At 42.8% G+C, this 20,995-nt stretch overlaps 1 protein-coding gene across 2 annotated transcripts in view; it reads left to right on the forward strand.

Moving 5' to 3' along the window:
• Positions 1-20,995, forward strand: part of LOC148403419 (pyruvate carboxylase, mitochondrial-like) — a 113,983-nt gene that overhangs the window by 22,728 nt on the left and 70,260 nt on the right. For both annotated transcript variants that reach the window (XM_088395836.1, XM_088395826.1), the window contains exon 11: positions 10,254-10,416. In XM_088395836.1, coding sequence (XP_088251962.1) covers positions 10,254-10,416 — 163 coding nt within the window. The remainder of the gene's footprint in view (positions 1-10,253; positions 10,417-20,995) is intronic.

The raw sequence follows: 20,995 nt of genomic DNA on the forward strand, positions 1-20,995 counted from the left end.
GAAAGGAAGCAACATCTCTCATTCGCGCGTGGGAAAATACACCCTCGCGTCGAGAACTCTTGACGTCCAAAGACTCTACTCTACTAATGCCTTCACTCCACGCTCCTCGATATGCGTGTGAGAGACCAAAAAATAGCGTGTTGTATAATCTCGCCAAACATTCAGAATATCATCTTTTGAGTGGCAGACGTTGTGTGTGCAGGATTCGTGAGAAAAAAAAACACCAAAACAACAAAAAGCCCGCCTCTCAGTCCAACTCTGCCCTCCCCTCCTCAATTTGTCCTTAATTTAGCTGTGAGTAATCTTTGCGCTGCTCTCATGTTAAGTATGCGTGAGCGGCCCAGTGCTCACCACGGCGAGCCCGTCAGATCCTCAGCTCGCCCGTGTGGGACAGACTTATATTGAACGCGGGGAGCCCTGTCTGTAACGTGCAACATATTTATCGTGTGTTGCCGGGAGATGTCTTCTCTCCCCACCCTAACCCTAACCCTAACCCCCCCCCGGCAACGCTCAAGCAGCCCTGTGGGGTGGACAGTAGTAGCGTTTTCTTCTCATTAAGTGCCGAGGCCCGGGTAGCCGCCTCTGCCGCATCTTAAGAGACTGCGGGCAAACAGAAGCAAATGAACATCTTCATCAGTGTGACAGCGCGCGAGGAAGAGTGAGAAAAATCTGCATGAAGGAATTTAATTCATCCATGCCACACGTATGAGAGTGAATGAATAAACCATAAACGCCGGAGCAGCCTCGTCTTCATGTAGGCCACTTAACGGAATTGTCTTCAGGCTGCTGATGATCATCATCATCATGCTGTTCATGCGCGCGCAAGTTAAAAGTGATTAAATGTCAACTTGACATCGGCTTGAAGTGCTTTCTATTGACAAGCTTTATTGATGGCTTTCACAACGAGTCAGACCGCATCCATCCATCCATCATCGTGACAAGTCACACAGTGACGCCCCCTTATCGGGCATATCGTTTACAGACTCAACCGTAATGGGTAGAAAATCCCTGATGAATGTATATACGATATTTCTACAGCACACATGTTTATATAATATAAAATAATATATAAAACAATATAATATAACATAATATAACAATGTATAATAATCAGAACAATAATAATAATAATAATATAATGTAATATAATATAATATAATCCATTAGAGCCTCTAAGAAGATTTCACAGTGCAAATTTGTAGTTCTATGTAATAATCAGGAAGTAACATTCATATTTCCAGGCCATTGTCGTGTCACTTTATTGACAGCTGACATAAAAAGAAATAGAATTGATTAAAAAAAGAATCAATATAAATAAAAAGAATTGAATTGAGTATGTCCAACCCATATCGTTTCGACTGATAAAAGTCCCCTAGCTTAACGCTAACATTTAATGGGAAACTCCATAGATGGGCTAAGGAAAATTAGCATGGACTTTATTGTAGTTATTATAATCCGCGCTGAACCACCGCACTGTTAACACTTGGGCAGCAGGAAGATGTCTTAAAGTATTGTCGTGCGCTTTCAATGCACGCCCTACGTGGACTCGCCCTGCCAACGCTGGAGGTTCTGAGGCCGTGCCTGCACATGCATCGGCATGTCATTGCCTCCTGCTAATTTGTCTCAAATGACTGCGGTCCATCTTCACCAGAGCCACAAATAGCGACGAAGCGTCAGGAAGAAGCAGAGATTCATTTACAAAAAAAAAACCGGGGCTGACAAATGAGTCAGGTAAGAAGGAAGAGGGATGCGGTGAATTGGAAGAGGAGGTGAATGACCGCAGGCTACAATGGGAATATCGTCCTGAATAAGCGGCGCAAAGGTTTCCGCCTGCGTGGCTTCGATACGTTTCAGCCCGACGTCGACTTGCCGGCATTAGTACATGACACACGTTCTTATCTCCTCGCCGCACTCTTTTGTCTCCTCGCATTGTCGTCGATGAAAGCAGCTGCCATTAGCTGCTTTTGCCGTGAAGCAGTGTCACATTTATCCCCCCCCCCAACCCTCACCGCACCCCCCCTCCCATGTCCTGCCTCGTCTTAGTCATTCCCTCTTAACCCTTCTTCAGCGTGGGCTCTCTGCTCCGCTGCTCCATTTCCCTCCAATTTTACTTATTTATGTCACTCATGGATAATTGAATGTGTTTTGCCATCGCCGTCTTGGCCTCACCTTGGCCTTCCTCGACCTTCTTGAGTCCTCGGCATCCCCCTGCCAGCGCCATACCGAGCGGCGTTCCCTCCGGTTCTTTTCGTTTGTTGCATTTCCACGTCGTCGACAAGCTCGAATATTGATTATGATGATTGCAGCTGATTTCGAGTCACCCATTTTGCTGAATACCAGCTTCTTACGTACGTGTATTGTCGCGCAAGCGCATTTATGCGGTGCGGCGTTTCGTCCGTCCGTCCGCGCGTGCGTTTCCGTGGCCTCCTCGAGCGAGCCGTGAAAAAAAATTCAGGTGATTGCAATTGTGCAGCGATGCATCCCAGCGAGTGATTGAGAAGCAGGCTGATGAATGAGTGGAAACGCTCGAATTGTTATTATTTATGATAATGACACAGATGCTTATCACGACGACGCTCACGTCCGTCATTGTTTCGGATGGGATGTTTTTGTTTGCGCCTCTCTGCTAGCATTTATGCCTTTTTAATTTGCCGTTTGCCACGTTTGCTGGTCCGCTAACGTGCAGTAATTGTATTGCGCACGCCCATAAAGCACAGCGGTTGATTCATTTAGCCAATAAACAGTCTTACCCTGCTTTGTTGCCGTTCATCATACCCGAGCAGCTGTTTTTTTTTTTTTTAAAAAAAGCTTGTTCACAGTATCATTATTGTATTTAAAACCTTTTTCCCCATTCAAATGAATGAAAATGCAATTAAACCATTCCAGCCTACGCTAAAATCACAACAAAAATGACGGTGAGCAAAAATAGCGCTCCCGAATATTTGTGCGTTATTTAAAAAAAATAAATGAATTAAGACCATCCGACGTTATAACTCCTCTTATCAGTACGGCACTAATATCAGTCCTTTTTCGCAGAAATGTGACTATTTTTCGTTTTGTTCTACATACGTTGCTTTTATTCAATTCGACGCTTGAGCGCAACAGATGCTATTTAGCATTAGCAAGATGCTAGCAGACTGAAAATCTAAGGTTGTTTTAAATACACCGAGAGTTATTCTCACTTTTATTTTTCCTGTCACCTCGGTTTTATGTTTGACGGTAAATTTCTACCGGGAGTGGCATTAGTCGGATGTAAAATTGATGCCGAAATAAAAATAAAAACGAAATGACAAAATTCACAACAAGCATCAAGTCATGCTTTTATAAGACAAGCCTAGCATTAATAAAACCCCTCATTTACATAAATTACCGTGACCTAAATGATAAATTAGACTGTAATTTCCATACATTCTATCCAATAATCCCCCTTTGGAGTCCTACTAAGCCTTTTTCGCCCTCTCGGGGGTTGTGAGCCGGGTGCGATCAAAGGTTAGACACCAGCATGGGGATTAAGCATGGTGAGGATGGAAAGGTCCTGACACGCACACACATGAAGACTCAAGCACGCACACACTCTTTTTGGAATCCCGCGATCCCTCTGCCTCTCCGCATTCCGATGTCTACCGCCACTCAACGACTATCAATAATAAAGAAGTCACTTTTTCCTGAGCCGGGCTCTCACATTCATAAAGCACGCTGGGTTTGCTCAACAGCGATTTGCTGGGAGTGATACGACTCCTGCACTTATGTTTAGTCGACGCCACTTGCCGCGCACACACGAACACGGTCAGAGCTGGCCGAATGCCTGAAGGGAGATGTCGTGGCGTGAAATGACAGATTCAAGACCTGCGGCCTTTTCCGCCAGCTGGTGGGTCTTACCTGTGCTGATGTCATCATCCCCATTTTACACACACGATGCATATAATTGGCCCAATTTGCTTCCACGTGCTTGTTACTCATGCATACGATGTTTGCCAAGATGTTTATTCTTAGTGTGAAAAAAGAAAGTCATGTCAGGCTAAATCTTTGCGGTTGTAATGTTTTTTTAACGACTTGTACACATTAGCATTTTCCGCTGTCTTTACTGTGTCTCTCGTCAAGGTTGTTTGCGGGTGAGACGGCGGTCTCGGTTGCAATTTGACATTTGTGTTGTCTCTTGTTTCCCAAAAAAAAAAAAACAACAGTAGAGAGAGCTAATGTGGCGTGATGCTGAGTTTTAGTTAATGTGCTCCTATTAATCAAGGGCGCAAAGCCGCAATGATTTTAATTCGACAATTAAGCAACCCCAATCAATCAATGTTTTAATATGACCTAACTTTTCCAAACTTCTGCATTAATGTCAACTGTAGGCGTCTTTGAGCAACACTTAAAACCTGAATAAAGCAAATTACATCGGAGAACAAAATGCTTTGAGGAATTGTACGTCAGGGGCCGAAGGTGTTTCCTGTTGAAAGCCAACCTGAGGGCTCATGAATATTCCCTTCACGAGTGTGAGCTAGAGACGTCCGGCCTTTATGGAAATAATTGGAATTAAGCACCGGGCGCAGAGTTGAGTTGCACACCAACCAAATGTCAAATAGCGGTTTAAAACGTTGTTAAGCGTAGAGCGAGCTGTTAAGTCGTGTGTGTGTGTGTGTGTATGTGTGTGTTAATACAGAGGAATACATGGATTACCTTGCCAAATGGACTTACTAACTTCCCTCCCGTATTACATGTGTAAGTTCATGCAAAGCACCTCGAACCACGTCACTTGTTAGCATAACGCGATTTCATTTTTGTCATTTTAGCCGAAAAGCTGAAATGAAAGAAGGCTAACGTGCGTTTGAGTGTACCATCGTTTACTCCACAGTGTTACGGATAAACCTTAACCTCTATGAAATGAAAAATGTGCTCGTTTAAACGTAGTATTGTAATTGATGTTGGGTTTTGCGGAATTTGAATTCACTCGTTTTTCTCCATCTCGCGCAAAATGGCCGCCCCTGAGAGAGATAACGTTTTTTTCTATTTGTCACTCACAGTGAAAGTTTTGTGTAAACCAAAGAAAATTAAATATTGTATATGTAAATGCAAAACTATTAAAGCAAGTCATATTTCGTCGAACAAACGTTTCCTAGCTTAATGTGAATTTTGCTAGCTCAATGCTAATTGTAGAGACTGGCTAACAGAAATTAGCATAGATGTTACGGTAATGATTAAAAGTTCCGCGTTTTGACTTATTTTGCCGACACGTTTTGATTGTTTGCGGCGTATTGGCGTGTCATGTAAAATGCAGTGCGAAGACGCCGTAGAAGAAGAAGTCGTAGCGACGCTCTTGTTGTTTTGAGTATGCTAATCGGATTTGTATCTCATCCGATGTGGCAGCGAATTTTGGGTGCATAAATATCACATGCGGGGGCACATTAATGATTCATTAGGTCTCTAAAATGATGCTTTCATGTGATGTGCTATCCATACATTGGCGCAAAGGGGGTTCCGTGCGTGTTTGTCGTTGACCTCGCATGTTGGCCGTAACGGAAAAAGGCGTCGCTCCTCCTCTTCTCGTCTTTCTCGTCTCATCCACCGCTGCCTTCTGGACGCCAGGCTTATTTTGTTTTCTCCTCCTCACTCTCCCATCTGGTTCATAACAAGGCAAGCAAGAATTAATTAGGGGGCAGATTGCCAGGCGGAAGAAAATGACGGAGCCTGCGAGCTGAAAAGGAGACGGAATCGCATCAGATAGTTGCGTGCGTCTTTGCTAAATATATTTTCAGAGGCTGCTGTCCATGCTTTGTTTGCGTTGGCCATCTTTTCGGCTTCTTTGCTAAATTGGAGTCAAAATGGCATCCTCGTACCGCAGTGATTGCAATTCCTTATTTCTCATCCTCTGTGTGGCACGCGCCTCCCCGCCATCTCATCTGTTTCCTTTTCTAAAAGCATCTAATGAAATTCATACAAGAGCCTCGACGCATTCCTCGCCACCTGTGTTTTGTGTGATTATTCATACATACACATCCTCTCCCCTGGCTTTTCTCCACCAGCTTCTTTTTTCACGGGTTGCCATTTTTCTTTTATTCGTCCCTCCTTCGCTTAAACGATTTTAGCAGAGCCAATGCTACTCTAATAGCTAAACCGGGTCCAGCGGTAAGCAGTTGATTAGGATTGTGTTCCCTAAAACTGTATTGTGGCAAGGGAGTTTGCTATTTAGCATTTAGCGCTATTTCCGCCACCGCGGGTTCCAAGCCTCTAATCAATTGGACGTCCATTAGCATCTCCTCCTCCCACGCCACCAGCTCCATCCTTTCTTTCACAGACTTCCCCTTCGAGTGAGGCCAAATTCAATCCCTTTCCACACTCCCACTTTGAAAGCAGCTGTTTATCCTCTTCCACACTCCCACCGCCGCATCGCTCCCCCCCCTCCTCGCCTTCCGTCGGAAACGTCGAGCTTTCATCTTGTTTGTTTCTCACTCTCTTCTTTGTCAGTGTGCACCGAAGGACGACGGTTTTCCGCTTTACCTGCCGACTTCTTCTCGATCACATCGTCGTCTTCTCGCGCCCGCTGCGTTTAGTGCAATGACCTTTAGTGATCGGTGACTGGAATAATGAGGCTAATGTACTGTTAGAATGGAGCGAGCGTACGTTTTGTTTTTGTGTGTGCGCGCTTTCACGTCTTGCACTCCGAATAAGTATTGGGGGTTACATAAGCGTGTTTTATTTGTAGTGATACAGGGGCATGGGAGCTTAAAGGTGCTGCTCTACCTTTGTCAGTATGATACACCCGTCCTTTGTAGGCTTTGCAGATAATATCCAGTGCAAGAAAGCATCCTTTTAGAGAGCCAGAAACTGTCTTTGTATTCTGGCGTGCCAGTGTTATTGATTTTGGACAGATTTTCTTTCTTTTGGACAAAAGTATCATGAAATGTTCTTTATTTGTTGTTTAGGGACCGATTCATTTATGTATTTTTATTTACCGTAATTTCCGGACTATAAGCCGCACCGGACTATAAGCCGCACCAGCTAAAATTCAGGGATATTTTAGTTTTTTTCTTACATAAGCCGCACCGGACTATAAGCCGCACGTGCACATGAGTTTTTTACAAAGAAAGACAGTACACAGAAAGCCGTAAAAATCCATAAATACGCCGCACCGCCATTTAAGCCTCAGGCTTCAAAGTAACCCTCTGAATAAAATGCATTAAAAGTTCACATTCATTACAACTTGTTTTTGGTGAGCAAAATGTCAGAAGAATTGAATTTAAATGCTGATTGATTGGGTTTTAATACAATGCAGATGGTCCAAACAGCGCCACTGCTTTGTGTAATCGCTGAGTCACATGGCAGAGTAAGAGAAAGGGTTTAGAGCCCTTTGACGCAGGTCACCTAGTGTGCATTCCTACTAAAGCTCATAATAGTCACAAGCAACACAGCCAGAATAAGCAGGAGCCATAGTGTTTCAAAATAGTATTTTTGTTGTTGTTTTTTTCAAGATACCGCACAACAGTGGTCCACAGCCTTTTTACGAGTGTATAAAAGTGATCAAGTCATCACAAAAATCACGAAAACAATTTTATATAAGCCGCACCTGACTATAAGCCGCAGGGTTCAAAATTTTGGAAAAAAGACGCGGCTTATAGTCCGGAAATTACGGTATTTGTTGATAGATTAACCGGTTAACAGAGTTTCCGTCTGCCTAGAATCAGCATTACGTTGGAAAAATCCTTATTGACTCAAATCAGCTCATCTTTATTTCTAGAACAATTTAAAAACAAACTTTTTTGCTTAGCCGGGCCATAGATCTAACTGCATCGCGGTGAAAGGAAAGGACTTTTCTTAAGACTTAACCCAGGGGCAGCAAATTCAATGAAAACAGTAGGGGCTCCGAAGTTGAACCCTGTGGAACACCAAATGAAAGTGAGGCAAAGTCGGACTTGGAGCACCCAGTGCTAACCCAAAATGTCCTATTTGCTAAGTAGGATCTATACTACTCTTGCTCACCTGGTCTTGCAAATGAGCAAACAGGATACTGCGATCCACTGTATCAAACGTTGCAGTCAGGTCCAACAAAAAACAAAACAAAAGTCTTTAAAGAGAGCCAGTCACACTTAAGTCATAAAAATCCATCAAACAGAGCGAGAACATTCTTACCGCCTTGATGAAAAGGACTTCAAGTGCTGCCATTTCCTCATCTGCCGAATAGCCAATCAGGAGATTTTTTTTTTGAGTCCGACGCACGGAACGATGTGCAAGGTGGAGGACCGGTGCTCCTCGAAGCATTTTGTTTTTTTTTGACTGTCAGCGATAAAATCGAAACTTGGCAGCCATTCAAAGGCCTGAGAGAAAACAAATGCTCGAGTACTCAGCTGGAATTGCCTGCAAGAGAAATAGATGTACAGCATCGGGCTTGACATCTCGGTATGGCGGAAATAAATAGATTGACACTTGAGAACATCACGTAAGGCAACACCAACGTACGACTCTGCGAAATAATCTCCTTGGAAGTGAGTCATTGATGGATTGAAAATTCAAGGAGGAGAGAAATTAAATTGATCGTGTCCCTTTATTATTTCAGTAGATATAAAAAAAATTTCAAAATGTGCTGGGTTGGTTTTAAAAAATATGGACAAATTTCCGTCACTCAACTCCGAGCAAAGACGGTAGCGTGCCAGCGGAGCCGTCAGAACAACAACACGAGCGTCAAGTTGTCTACCATTCGACTTTCTCCAGCAACACATTTCACAGCAGGCGGCCGCATAATCGTCCTTCTGCTCGCCCAGTGTGACACAAGCGCTAATTGAGACGAGCGGTCCGAGACGGCTAGCTTCTGCTTGTCGCACATCCCGCACTTGTTGACTTCTGCTGCTGTGTGTTTTATTATGAAAGGTCAATTATCTGAACCCAGAAATGAGCGCTCTCTCGCTCTATTTTTTTTTTTATTTATTTATTTTTTATTATTTGACATTCTGTGTCAAGTCGTAAAGTGGAATACCGTATTTTCCGGACTATAAGGCGCACCTAAAAACCTCACATTTTCTCTAAAGCCGACAGTGCGCCTTATAGTCAGGTGCATCTTATATATGGACCAAATTCCGGCCCGTGGGCCGCATAATTTTATACTGGCCCAAAGCATTGTGTCATAAAATCAATCATAAGTGGCGCCGCTGAAGACTATGAATCATGAATCAAAAAGACTATGAATCCATATTTTGTGATTATAAAGTAATTTGTTGCGTCTGAAGTTGAAATAAAAAAGATAAAATGGAGAATGATTTGATTTGGATTAAAAATCTGACATGATGCAACCTGGCCTGTTTACTGCAGTCACAAACACCAATATCACCCTTCTTATTCATACAACACTCACAACAATAAAACAAACTTAATACATCTAATAAAAAAAATTCATTCACCTTTCATAAAATTATTTTATTATTTCAATCTTTAACTTTAACTTTTAAAGTTTACTGATCTATCTGACTGTTTTGTACTTATTAAAGTAAGCTTTACATGTTTATTTTGTGTGTTGAGTGATATTAACATTATTGATATATTGTTATTGTTTTTACTATTTCAAGTTATTATCTTGTGATTGCATTAATATATGGACAAAGTTTTAAAATGGGCCATTTATTGAAGGTGCGCCTTATAGTCCAGTGCGCCTTATAGTCGGGAAAATACGATAACTAAAACCTCCCGCATACAGTACAGACAATAGCACAAAATTGGAGAAGCGTACTAAATGACAAAGATATTTCTTGGACTCACCAGTAATCAATTCAGGTTTTGCTCCCACCAACCAATCAGTGGATGGAAACATTTATAGGTCCCTCTATAGGCAAATTCTTCTTGAACTCAGATGTGTTTTTTATTTGCTAGCTTCTTTTTGCAGGCTTCCTTGCACTCAATAATAATCTCCAACCTGATATCCTTAATTCCAGGCTAATGACATAAGACTAAACTGGAATTAATGATTTCCTTTTTGAGTGTAGCCAAGCCTTTCCTCGGGAGACACACTTACATGATCACATTACACCTTTTGTATTTTAATCAAATTTGCTTTCTTATTTGACGGCATATTCATGCGGGCTTTATTTCCTTTCACGCGTGGCGGATTCATTTGCCCAAATGTGATGTGCTTTACAAAGTCAGCCATCCACGGCAAATTCCCGCGCACTTCATTTGAGTCCATGAGGAGCTACTTAGCGCACTTTTGAATAGAAAGGTGCAAACCGTATTTACAGCAGGTTCTCAAAATGTCCGCTCTTTCTGTTTCTTCTCAGCGTGGACCTGGTGCACGCTCAGCTACACGTGTGCGCCGGCCGCAGCTTGCCCGAACTGGGCCTCAGACAGGACAAGATCAGAGTCAACGGCTGCGCCATCCAGTGCAGGGTGACCACCGAGGACCCGTCCAGAGGTTTTCAGCCAGACACCGGCAGGATCGAGGTAGGACTCATAGCAAGTTGCGCTAATACCTGCTGAGACTTCTGCGTTAGCTTAAACGCTATCAGAAGCATTGACCCGTATTCATAACCTGAGTTGAAATATTTGTTGAAAAGCTAAATGTAAAAATATAAGAAACATATTCACTAAAGAAACCAGCAGAAATAACTAACAGGATCGAGATAGGACTCGTAGCAAGTTGCGTTAAAACCTGCTGAGACATCTGCGTTAGCTTAAACGCTATCAGAAGCAGTGATTGTTGAAAAGCTAAATGTAAAAATATAATAAGCATATCCATGGAACAAACTAGCAAAACTAACTTGGTCTGTTTAGCGGGATAGCTAACTCTCCTTTCTCATTCGCTCATACACATACTTTAGCGTTAGCTTAAACGCTATCAGAAGCACTGACCCACATTCATAACCTAAATTCAATTATTTGTTGAAAAGCTAACTGTAAAAATATAATAAGCATCTTTATGGAACAAACTAGCAAAAATAACTCGCTGACACCCACGTCACTCACCACACACGCGATATTACATCCAATGACTCAAATAATTGTTGATAAATGACTTGAGAGCTTTTTGATGGACCGGATAACAAATTCACAGCCACACCACTGGAAATTCCGAGTCCATTTTCTTCTTGGCATTTGTTGTGAACACAGCAAATGTGCCGCTTTGAACGGTGCCTTTTCAACAAATGCGTTTCTCTCACCACGGGCTGGCGTTTTATCACTCATCCTCCACATCTTTGTTTATCTCAAGGGCCTTGTGAGCAATTCAGCGGTAATGAGGGCCGGTAAGAGTCCATAAAAGCGCAAGTGCGTATTTTTATTTATTTTTTTATTAGGATGACGGTAAGATCACTGGGACCCCCCTCCCCCCCCCAACCCGAGCACACGCAGGACATTCGACTTTCTGCGCAGTCGTAAACAAAACGTTATTTTTTTTGGTCTCCTTTTAAATATGATTGAATTCGTCTCGCGTTATTGACTTGGCGATAAAACAAACCATCAGTCTTTTGTCAGGTGGGGGCGGGGTGGGTTATGTGCTCAAAGCCTCATTTCAATCAAGGCGTTCATTTATCAGCCACGTTTGTTTCGTTATGTGCTTCAATTACCGACAGCCTATCATCATTAACTCTCATATTGGAGTATAATCCGGAAAGAAGCGCAGGGTGCGCTCCCGTTTGCTTTCAGGTCGCTGACATTCTCACTTTCAGGCTATGTTGCTCCCCACGTGAGGTTACGCTACGGGAAAAAAAAAAAGGACAACCAAATATAAAAAACCACAGCGGCATATCCGTGAAATAGCTTGCGACCTTTCTACTTGGATGACATTTCTGCCTGCTTTCCTCCCCATCTTCTCCTCCGTGTTCCTTCTCTGTGCATCACCCCTTCCCTCCCACCCTCCAAGCGTCTTAAAACGATGTACATATTTTCCCCCTCATCCTTTATAGCTTCCTCATCTCTCATCTTTGCCACCATTGTTGCCTTCACAATCCCCACCCTGCGCTCGCCTATTTTCATCTCTCTCTCTCTCGTACCGCTATCTGGGCTCACATCGACCCCCCCCCACCCCTCCCCCTCCCTTGCACCACTTTGCCATGCCGTTGAGTTATGAAACGTGTTGACACAGTGAAAACCTCCCCAGTCGCTATCCATTATGAATGAGCCAAACACAATCAAGACAAAAAAAAAAAAACGTCAGGATGGAGCAGTTGGGAGGCTTGGAGGATGAATAAATGATTAATCAAGGGCAGCGGCAAGGTCATGGCGAGCGTTCTTATTGCCTTTGACAATGTCTTCTCCTTTTTTCGTCTTGCTGAAAAATAGAGAGCCTGCCTTCAAACGTTATCATTAAAAGCAAATTAGGTTTTCAGAAGCCAAACTCTGTGAGTGAACAGCATTCCAAATATTTACCTCGCGTCATTTCCAAAGTCGGAGACAAAGCATGACCGCCGTTTTTCTCGGAATACTTTGAACATTTCTTGCGATAGACAAGCCTTAAAAAGCCTTTAAAACATTTAAGGGATTTTTTTTTTTTTTTTTTTGAAGGTGTCTCAATTGTAGGATGACTTTTCACGTCTGTTCCACCATAATAATAAACTTTTGTGCGTCTTTGGATGTGTCAGTCAAGTTTGAGCGCTATTATCCTTGTCGAGGGAGAATTTTGGATTGTTATTGAGTCGAGTAAAGCCCAGTTGATCAGTGCTGCATGATGAGACACAATGTGGTACACAAAATTAACACTAATAGTTCTATTCTTCTATGAAATATCAACCATAAAAATGTGCTTTTGACGTCAAAATATTTACAATGAATCACGACGTAACAATTTTACATTTAACAAACGTATCTGTATGTTATTTAGTAATAGTATTTTGTAGTGTGTGCGTGCCATGCATGTCAATGTGTGTGTTTGTACTTAAATGATGTCATCACTTTTCCATACTTAAATAGTTTTCATCATTTTTAACTTCAAAGTAGACTTGGCCAAGACTCTCGTCCATCCCCATTAAAAAAAAAAAAGGATTTACGGCATTTCACGTCATTGGCACTCAGTGTTAAAAAGCTTTAGTAAGCTCAACATTTTAAAACAAACAAAAAAAAAATATATATATATATATATATATATATTTTTTTTTTATTGTGAGAAAATTCATTCTCTGTGTGTGAGAATGAATTTTGTAGTGTATCAAATTAATGTTTTGTTTTTTTTCCCTGGGGTGATTTTGTGTTGGTATAAGGTGTAATCCCACCTGGATGTGCAAGAAAATTGCCGTGTTTTTTTTAATTTTTTTTTCGGGAGAAGCCAGGATTCCGCCCGCTATCGACGATAGAGTTGAATGGCTGAGCCTCAAGCGGTGACTTACAATGTTCTCCAGCCTTGAGCAATGCATTTCAAAGAGTGATGCCACGACAAAATCCAGGGCCGAGTCTGGCGGTAACAAGAGTAAACAGCGCAGAGGACAAGCGCTGATGGATGTCATAGCTCCAAAAAGAGGTCACTCGTATTGACGGAGACGGAATAACCGCAAAGGCCGGACTGCACGCCGGCGGGGGGGGCGTTAAAGCGACACCTTGATATTTTCTCTCCAACAAAAAAAAAAAATGGCAGCACAACGGCGGCGGCCATCACTCTTTTTTGCCTCTTCATCAATCCCATGCCACATTTCATTCCTCAACCCTGATTAAGTTCTCCCGTTTCTCCGTCCTGTACGCCATCTTTGGCTTTCTCTCATCTTGCTCCGCCTCCTTCCGTTGCCAGTAATAAGGTTCAGTTTTCTGCTGTAGCTCTCCCTCCTGTGTTTCTATTATCCACCCGGCACCTCATTTCACGTCTTCCAGCTCCCATCCCGCTGTCATGTGCGATTCGGTGTGCTTGTTTTACCCGAAGCGAAGCATGTAGCTCTGGAAGGCAGCATCACCCTTAATCTTGGAATCTTTGCCTGCCTAGAGACATGCAGAGAAAGTGAGAAGGAGAGATTGAGCAATGTCCCTTATTGTTTTTCCAGACAGAATTGGAATACAGTATGGGGAAAAAAAAAAAAAAATCATCATCATCATAATTTATCCCATACATCATGTCACCATCCCAATATCCGGTCTTCAGTGTTGACGTGCATCAGTTTTTATTTACCCGCCTAAGCGCGTTTGCATCGATCGATCATTGTGACAGGACTGCGTGATTTATTGATACGGATGGATTACATTAATATTAATTCATGTTTTTGTTGTTGAAATGGACTGTCGCGTTAAGCTTGAGTGGATTACATGTTGTATGTTTAAAACCACCACAGGTTTGCCTTAGCGGAGCGCGCTAAGTTTAATGCTAACAATAGGTTCCTTAGCATGCTAAGTTCAATGCTATCAATGCAAAATGCCACGCTAACAGCTAGCATTGACAGTTGTGGGTATTGAAACACAAATGATGCAGCAGCACTTGTAGACAGACAATACTCCCAGGCGTATATTCTTTATCCTCATTGCCATTCATTTCGATGATGATCGATGAGCTTCAGAGACTAGAAAGATAATAAGTCGTGTTCCGATTGGGCAAGCCCTAACGCCACCAAAAGAGCACACCCTTTGACCTCGACAAGGTCACACTTTGAGATGTCATCCGACACGCAGCGCAGGTGGAGACAATGTCAAGGCCGAGGTAATTATCGGAGCAAATTCATGCTGTGTTTAAGGACTCGATTGTCTGCTTTTGTGCCTTTTCCGCTGCTTCCTCTTCCTGCGTGTCATCTTTTGGCATTTCATACGGCCAAATTTAGCCCAACTGAAATTGTAGCCGCATCCGCCGCCAGACAATTTAATTGCAAAGATTTGACAGCTGAAATGGGTGAAAAATGTTCACCGCGCCGTCCCAGCTCTGAGTCGATACGTAAAGACTATTTGTGGCTCTGCTAACCGCACAGCTTAATGGAATATTTATAAAAACTCCAGATGCCCCCCCAGTGGCTTTTCTTCTTTTTTTTTTTTTTTTTTTTTTTAAATGTTGTGTGGTAAGAGGACAGGCCTCGCTATTACTGGAGACAATCAGCCTTTGGATGTTCCGACCCGCTCGGACAAAGCGATTAGTAATGATTACCTGTTTGTTTGCAAAGTGAGCAGCTAAGATACTCATTCATTCGGGGAAATTGGTCTTGCGATGGAGTACGTTTGTACACTTGAATCGACTCGTCCATTTATTTTGCTCTGCTCACTGCGGGTAGCTTTTTTTTTTTTAAAGTTTTATGAGATTGTTTTTCCACCTAAGAATTGAGTCAATATTGCCCTGCATAAAATAAATCGTGATTGAAATTGTCCATTGAAAATCATATTGCATTAAGATCTTATGTTGTTAGAAATACATACTGGTCACGCTCCCACAGTTTATTTTAATTACAGAAATTAATTGTAAACAGAGAAAATGAAAACAGAGGAATAATTGATGTGAGCTTGCTGACAAGGTGGACATTTTTGCTTAATGTTAGCATTGCGGACAGGGTGGACATATTTGCTTAACGTTAGCATTGCCGTGAACGTTTTTGGCTAATCTTAGCATTTCTAACTTGTTGGACGATGACAGTATGGACATTTTTGCCTCACGTTAATATTGCTGGAAGGGAGATTTTTTTTTTTTGCGCCAATGTTAGCATTGCTGACAAATTGGATAATATTAGCTTAATGTTAGCATTTCTTACAGGGTGGACATTTTTTGTCAACATGATTGACAGGGTGGCGCACAAAGAGCTTTTTTTTTTTTTTTTTTAAGGTAATGATTCAACCTTTCTACTCTGCCCACCGCTTCTCTCAAAACCACCATCGAGCAGACACTGACATGTTGTGTTTGATTCTCGCCATAACGGCGCGCACGGCGATAGCTGCCCTTTCTCTTCTGTACTTATTACCTCTTGGCCCACGCAATGTCTTTACGCTGCCATTTTGCAGCCTGCCGCCATCGATCGTGTTTATTCCAGCCGTTTGGACTCGCAGGTGTTGAATGTGTCTTCTTTCTGTTTCTCATCATCTATCATCCAGTGGCGCTGTTGAACTTTTCTACAATATTTGTTGGATAGCTGGGCGCTGTCCAGCGCTGTTGCAGTCAATCCTCATCTTTCCCTGGCATGCTTATGTGTCTTGCATCCAATCCTTTATTTGTCCTTTTCAAGCTCTATTTTTGCATCCTTTCCTCGCCTCGCCTTTCTCTCGTCTCGGCGATTTATTTTAGTGGTTCTTCCTTCACGCCCCCGCCCCATCCAATATTTACCCCACATTCTCTCCATTCCTCCTTTATGGAAATCTCCTTAGTCGTCACTTTTTTTTTTTGGGGCTCCTTCCTCCCCCCTTCTCCCTTTCCTAATTCACTTTGAAATCACATTCTCCGCAGGCCCTCAATTTTCACCTTGTCTCCGGTTTCTTCAATAAAAAACTCCTTTCTTCCGCGGCCATTTTTCATTCGTTTGTCTTCGGGATTTGTCTCCATTTGTCTGCACTGTCCTCATTTCCTCATCCTGGCTCAATCCGCCTCTTTTGCAATAATTTCCTTCCGCGCGCGCTCGCATCATTCACTCGTCTCCCGACTACGCTATAAATACGGCACCTGTTATTGTTTCGGATTGGACGGCGCTCGGCGGAGGAGTGCGTGTCGGTTTTACTTTTTGCATTGTTTGCTAAAGACTAAGACTTTGTGTGCGCGATTAAATTACATAAAAGAAAACTAAAAATACATAATAAAAATAATGAAATAATACATAATAATATATATATATTATATAATTATTTAATTCCCCATTCTGCGGCACAAAAAAAACCATATATATATATATATATATATATATATATATATATATATATATATATATATGCGTGTCGGTTTTACTTTTTGCATTGTCTGCTAAAGACTAAGACTTTGTGTGCGCGATTAAATTACATAAAAAAAACCTAAAAATACATAATAAAAATAATGAAATAATACATAATAATATATATATATATATATTATATAATTTAATTCCCCATTCTGCGGCACAAAAAAAAAAAAATAATATATATACTATATATATATATATATATATATATATATATATATATATATATATATATATATATTTATTTTTATTTTTAAATTTATTTAGTTCCCCATTCCAGAGCATTCCGGGATATTTTGCAGCAATATAAAACCGCTTAACATTTCAGCAAAGCAGGCCGGCGTTTGAAAATAAACGAATGTGAAAACCTGCAAGGTGGCTAACCTTGAGATAAAAAATGTTCAAAGGCAGTAGCGTAAGTTGTCAGTGTCAAATTAGGGAATGTGATCTGAGGAGCCGCCGTCGCACGTGATGAACTTTTAATGTGTTGCCCAAGTCTGCAGAAGCTGTCAAATTTTTTTCCCCCCCCATGAGACCAAATCAGCGCCCTCTTCCTCTTCAATGGTCCAAATTACAGAAGGTTAAAAGCTGCACTATTTTTACCTGGACTTACCGGCTTGTCACCCCAAAGCGACTTTTCAGTATTATATATGTGAACATGTGCTCCGCCTTCCATTTTGCACTTTTCCTTCTCATGCATCTCTTCTATATTGCTCATCTTTAGTCCAGCTGCCATCTTGTTAAACCAAACATCTGGTTTCGTCTCCTTTTTCTACCGCTCGTCACCTGCGAGAAAGGCCCGGTACATTCTGCGGAGGCCTTCCTTTTGAATGTCGGCCGAGCACTCTTGTCTGTTTCATTCCGCCGTTATCAGCATGCGCAGACATCCCGACGCCTCCCCCATCCATCCTTCCAGTGAATCCCTCCGAAGAGCGAAGGCAGGGAAGACGGGGATTGACACAAGAGGCGCGGGGGAGAGATTAGCGACAGAGTGGACAGAGAGACTCCGTTGCGGGAGTGTGTCGTCTCAAATGAAATGACACCAAATGTGACTTTTTAAGTGGGCGGGTGGAAACGTTGTGCAATGTTTGCCGCTGATACTTACATGGCGTTAGCTCGGGGAGGGAAGGCAACAAGATGGAGGATGGTAATTGACAAAAGATGTCGGGGAAGGTGAAGAAAGGGGAAAAGCATCCACAGAATCAAAGCAGAGTCTTCGGGGAGTCGGTGCTAGCGTGTGTAGCCCCCGCTCACTTTGGCCTGTGAAATGTCACATCACGCCAGCTTTCTATTATGTCGGTCAAAAGGGCAGCGCAATATTGGCATGCCGACATGGCGGGACGCACAACGGGGAGAGCGCAATCCCGCCATTCTACTCCTCCAATGGGAAATGTTCCCTTCGCGCTTCATAGCAACCGATGGCTTCGAGTATTTCGGCCTTCCTGTCTTACACGCAAATACGTTGACTTTCTTCTTATTGTTTTGATTAAGCTCTAACGCCAATTTTTGGAGAATCCTTCATTATTTGATGTTCTTGCTTGTGAAGCGATATATTTTCTGTCGATAAGAGCAAGGCCGTTGAAATTGCTCGGAGGATGGAAGGGAGAATTTAACAAGGTGTAGCAGGTGCACTTATCTTCCATCGTGAATGCGATGCGACACTGCAGAAGACACCTGTTTTTGTTTACGCAGCACAGCCTTGAATCCTTCCCACGCGGGTAGCGATGCGCTTAACACCCCACACACACCCTCCCCGGCAAAAGCGGGCCTTTTAAATGTCACACCAATAATTCAATTCATCCGACGCAGTCAGACGGGCGTCGGCCAGCAGTCGCGCGGCAACGGCGAGATGGCATTGAGAACTGTTTCGAGGCAGGGCTGCGTTTTTGCTATCAACGTCTTTTAATACCGCCGCTCTCGCGTAGTATTTGAAAAAATATGAAGCGAAACAGACAGGATACAATAATATGAGATGTTTGCGTGTCAACGACTTCTCAAATGGCACCTTTGAGAAACAATTTGGTTTTAGGAGATCGAAATGGGAGATGTTTGTTTCCCGGCATGCTTTGCTTGAGTTACAATTATCGTGTTTGATTGTCATGATTTTTTTTAATGTATTCATTTCCATGGAAATGTTTCTTGGCGTGGAAAGTACACTTCAATTTTGACTGCTTTTGGTTGCGGCAAATGTGGAATTAATGCATATTTGTGATAGTTTTGGTGAAAAACTCAAACACACACTGAATGGTCATTTTTAAATGTTTCATGGGTCGGATTTTGCTCGTGGAACACTTTCGCCATCCAATCAGACGAAACCGATTGTGAGGACAATGTAGATGAAATCGATGCCAAATTTGTCTTTTGCGGGCCACTTAAAATGATTCGGGGGGGCCTTGAGTTTGACACCGATAGTTTAAGCCCTACTGAGTGTGAAGGGAAATTAGCTTAACATGGCAACACACAGTTGCTGAAATCTGATTGGGTAAAAAAAATGAATCTCACAGTTAAGAAAACCACAATTAAATCGAGTCCCTTAAAATCGCAAGCTAATTAATCAGGTGTCACGTGGACACGTTTCCTATTTCCATCGGCTCCGATTCTACTTTCCCCGAATGTCTCATATCTTGGCCGTGGGCTGGCAGCTGGCTAAGTATCCATCCCTCATCACACACGCCGCCGCCAGGTGCCCCTTCCCTGACAGTTTTGACATACGAGAGAGGTGATACGGATGCTATGATGGGAAAAAAATGCTGCAGAGGATTCCGGAAAGATGTTGTTGTCTCCGCGAGCACCCTAATGGAGTATTTAGGGCGAGGGCTGAGATGGGAGAAAAGAACTCTCCCCCCCCCCCACTGTGCAGTGGTGCGTTGATAAGCAAGATTCAATATCTAATAATAGTCTGGCAGCTCGGCCACGTGGGCGCCTAACGTGGTCAACGCCGGCTGGCGGGGGGTCGCCGCGCCGACAGCCTCTCGTTGTCTCGTAACACCGTCGCGGTAATCATGTTGTTTAACAGCTGCCCGCCACGCAAAACACATCCGTCCTGCTAATAAGCTCGACATCTGAGCTCCATTTAGTACACTCGTCTCTCGGTATTCCAAAACGCTTTTCAATGAATTCATCCGTTTAGTCAGCGGAAGGAAGATAAACAGAAGGCCACCTGTTTTTTTTTTTTTCTGTCGCTGAATAAGTCTCGTAATCGCGGAATGCAAACCTTGAACTGGATACCCGCACATGGCTGCTGGTTTATTCTTTGTTGTCTGATATTTGTCAGATATTCCACCTTGTTTGAAAATGAGCAATATTGCTTGGCATCAAACAGACAAGAGCCACAGAGTGCTGTCATAATTCATTTGCGATAAATGCTCCATTGGGAAAACAGCAGTGAACAAATTAAGCATATCAGCACAACTTAATCGGATTTTTTTTTCTTTTCTTTTCATCGTATCAAGATGAGACCAAAGCCTCGGCGTGCCTATATGATTTCTCCATTGAGTGTTTTTTTTTTTTTTTTTTTTAATAATCTCCACCTTTGCCTTTTGTTCGTGTCAGAGCCAAACAGACGCCATGCGCGCGAGCGTGACTCAGATTTAACACCTATCAGCTCAGGATTAGAAGCCGCCGCTTCGGAGGTGCTAAAGAGAGAAAGAAGCGAGCTCGTCCTTGTTAGAAAAGTGTGAAGTTGCGTGGGTGGCTCTCGAAGACCTCCGGAATCTTTTTGGATTTGAAGTAAGGCACCAGGATCGGATGGCTTCAAAGAGTGTAGCGAAAAAAAAACCCCGATTTGAATCGGAAAATCGGTGTCGATTTACAAGCTGCGAGCGCATCGAATTGAACCGAAGCGAGTAGTTCCACTTTCACGTGAAGCGTATCAAATTGTCTTTTATTGGACGGATGCACAAAATATTTGAACATTATTTAAAATCTTAATTTTGTTCCACTTTCTCGTCCACAAATTGATACGACTGGGCTGGCTCATTGGCTTTGTGACGGCAAGTCCGAATTTCACCAATCAAAGTTTGACAGTCTGCAACCTAGCGCGCCACTGCTGACGCTAGTAGCAACCAGCGGGCATCCACGTTGAGAATATCGCTCTGTGAGCATAATTCCTCGATGGAGTGGCGTCGGCGGGGGGCGCCGGCCGACCCACCAGGGAGCAAAGGCAATAAAGGGATGTGTGAGTGGGAGAGCTCCAATTCTCTCCCTGGCGCGGCGGC

Source organism: Syngnathus floridae, chromosome 1 (genome assembly GCF_059516105.1).
Source record: "Syngnathus floridae isolate MCC-2025c chromosome 1, RoL_Sflo_1.0, whole genome shotgun sequence".
Classification (NCBI taxonomy): Eukaryota; Metazoa; Chordata; class Actinopteri; order Syngnathiformes; family Syngnathidae; genus Syngnathus; species Syngnathus floridae.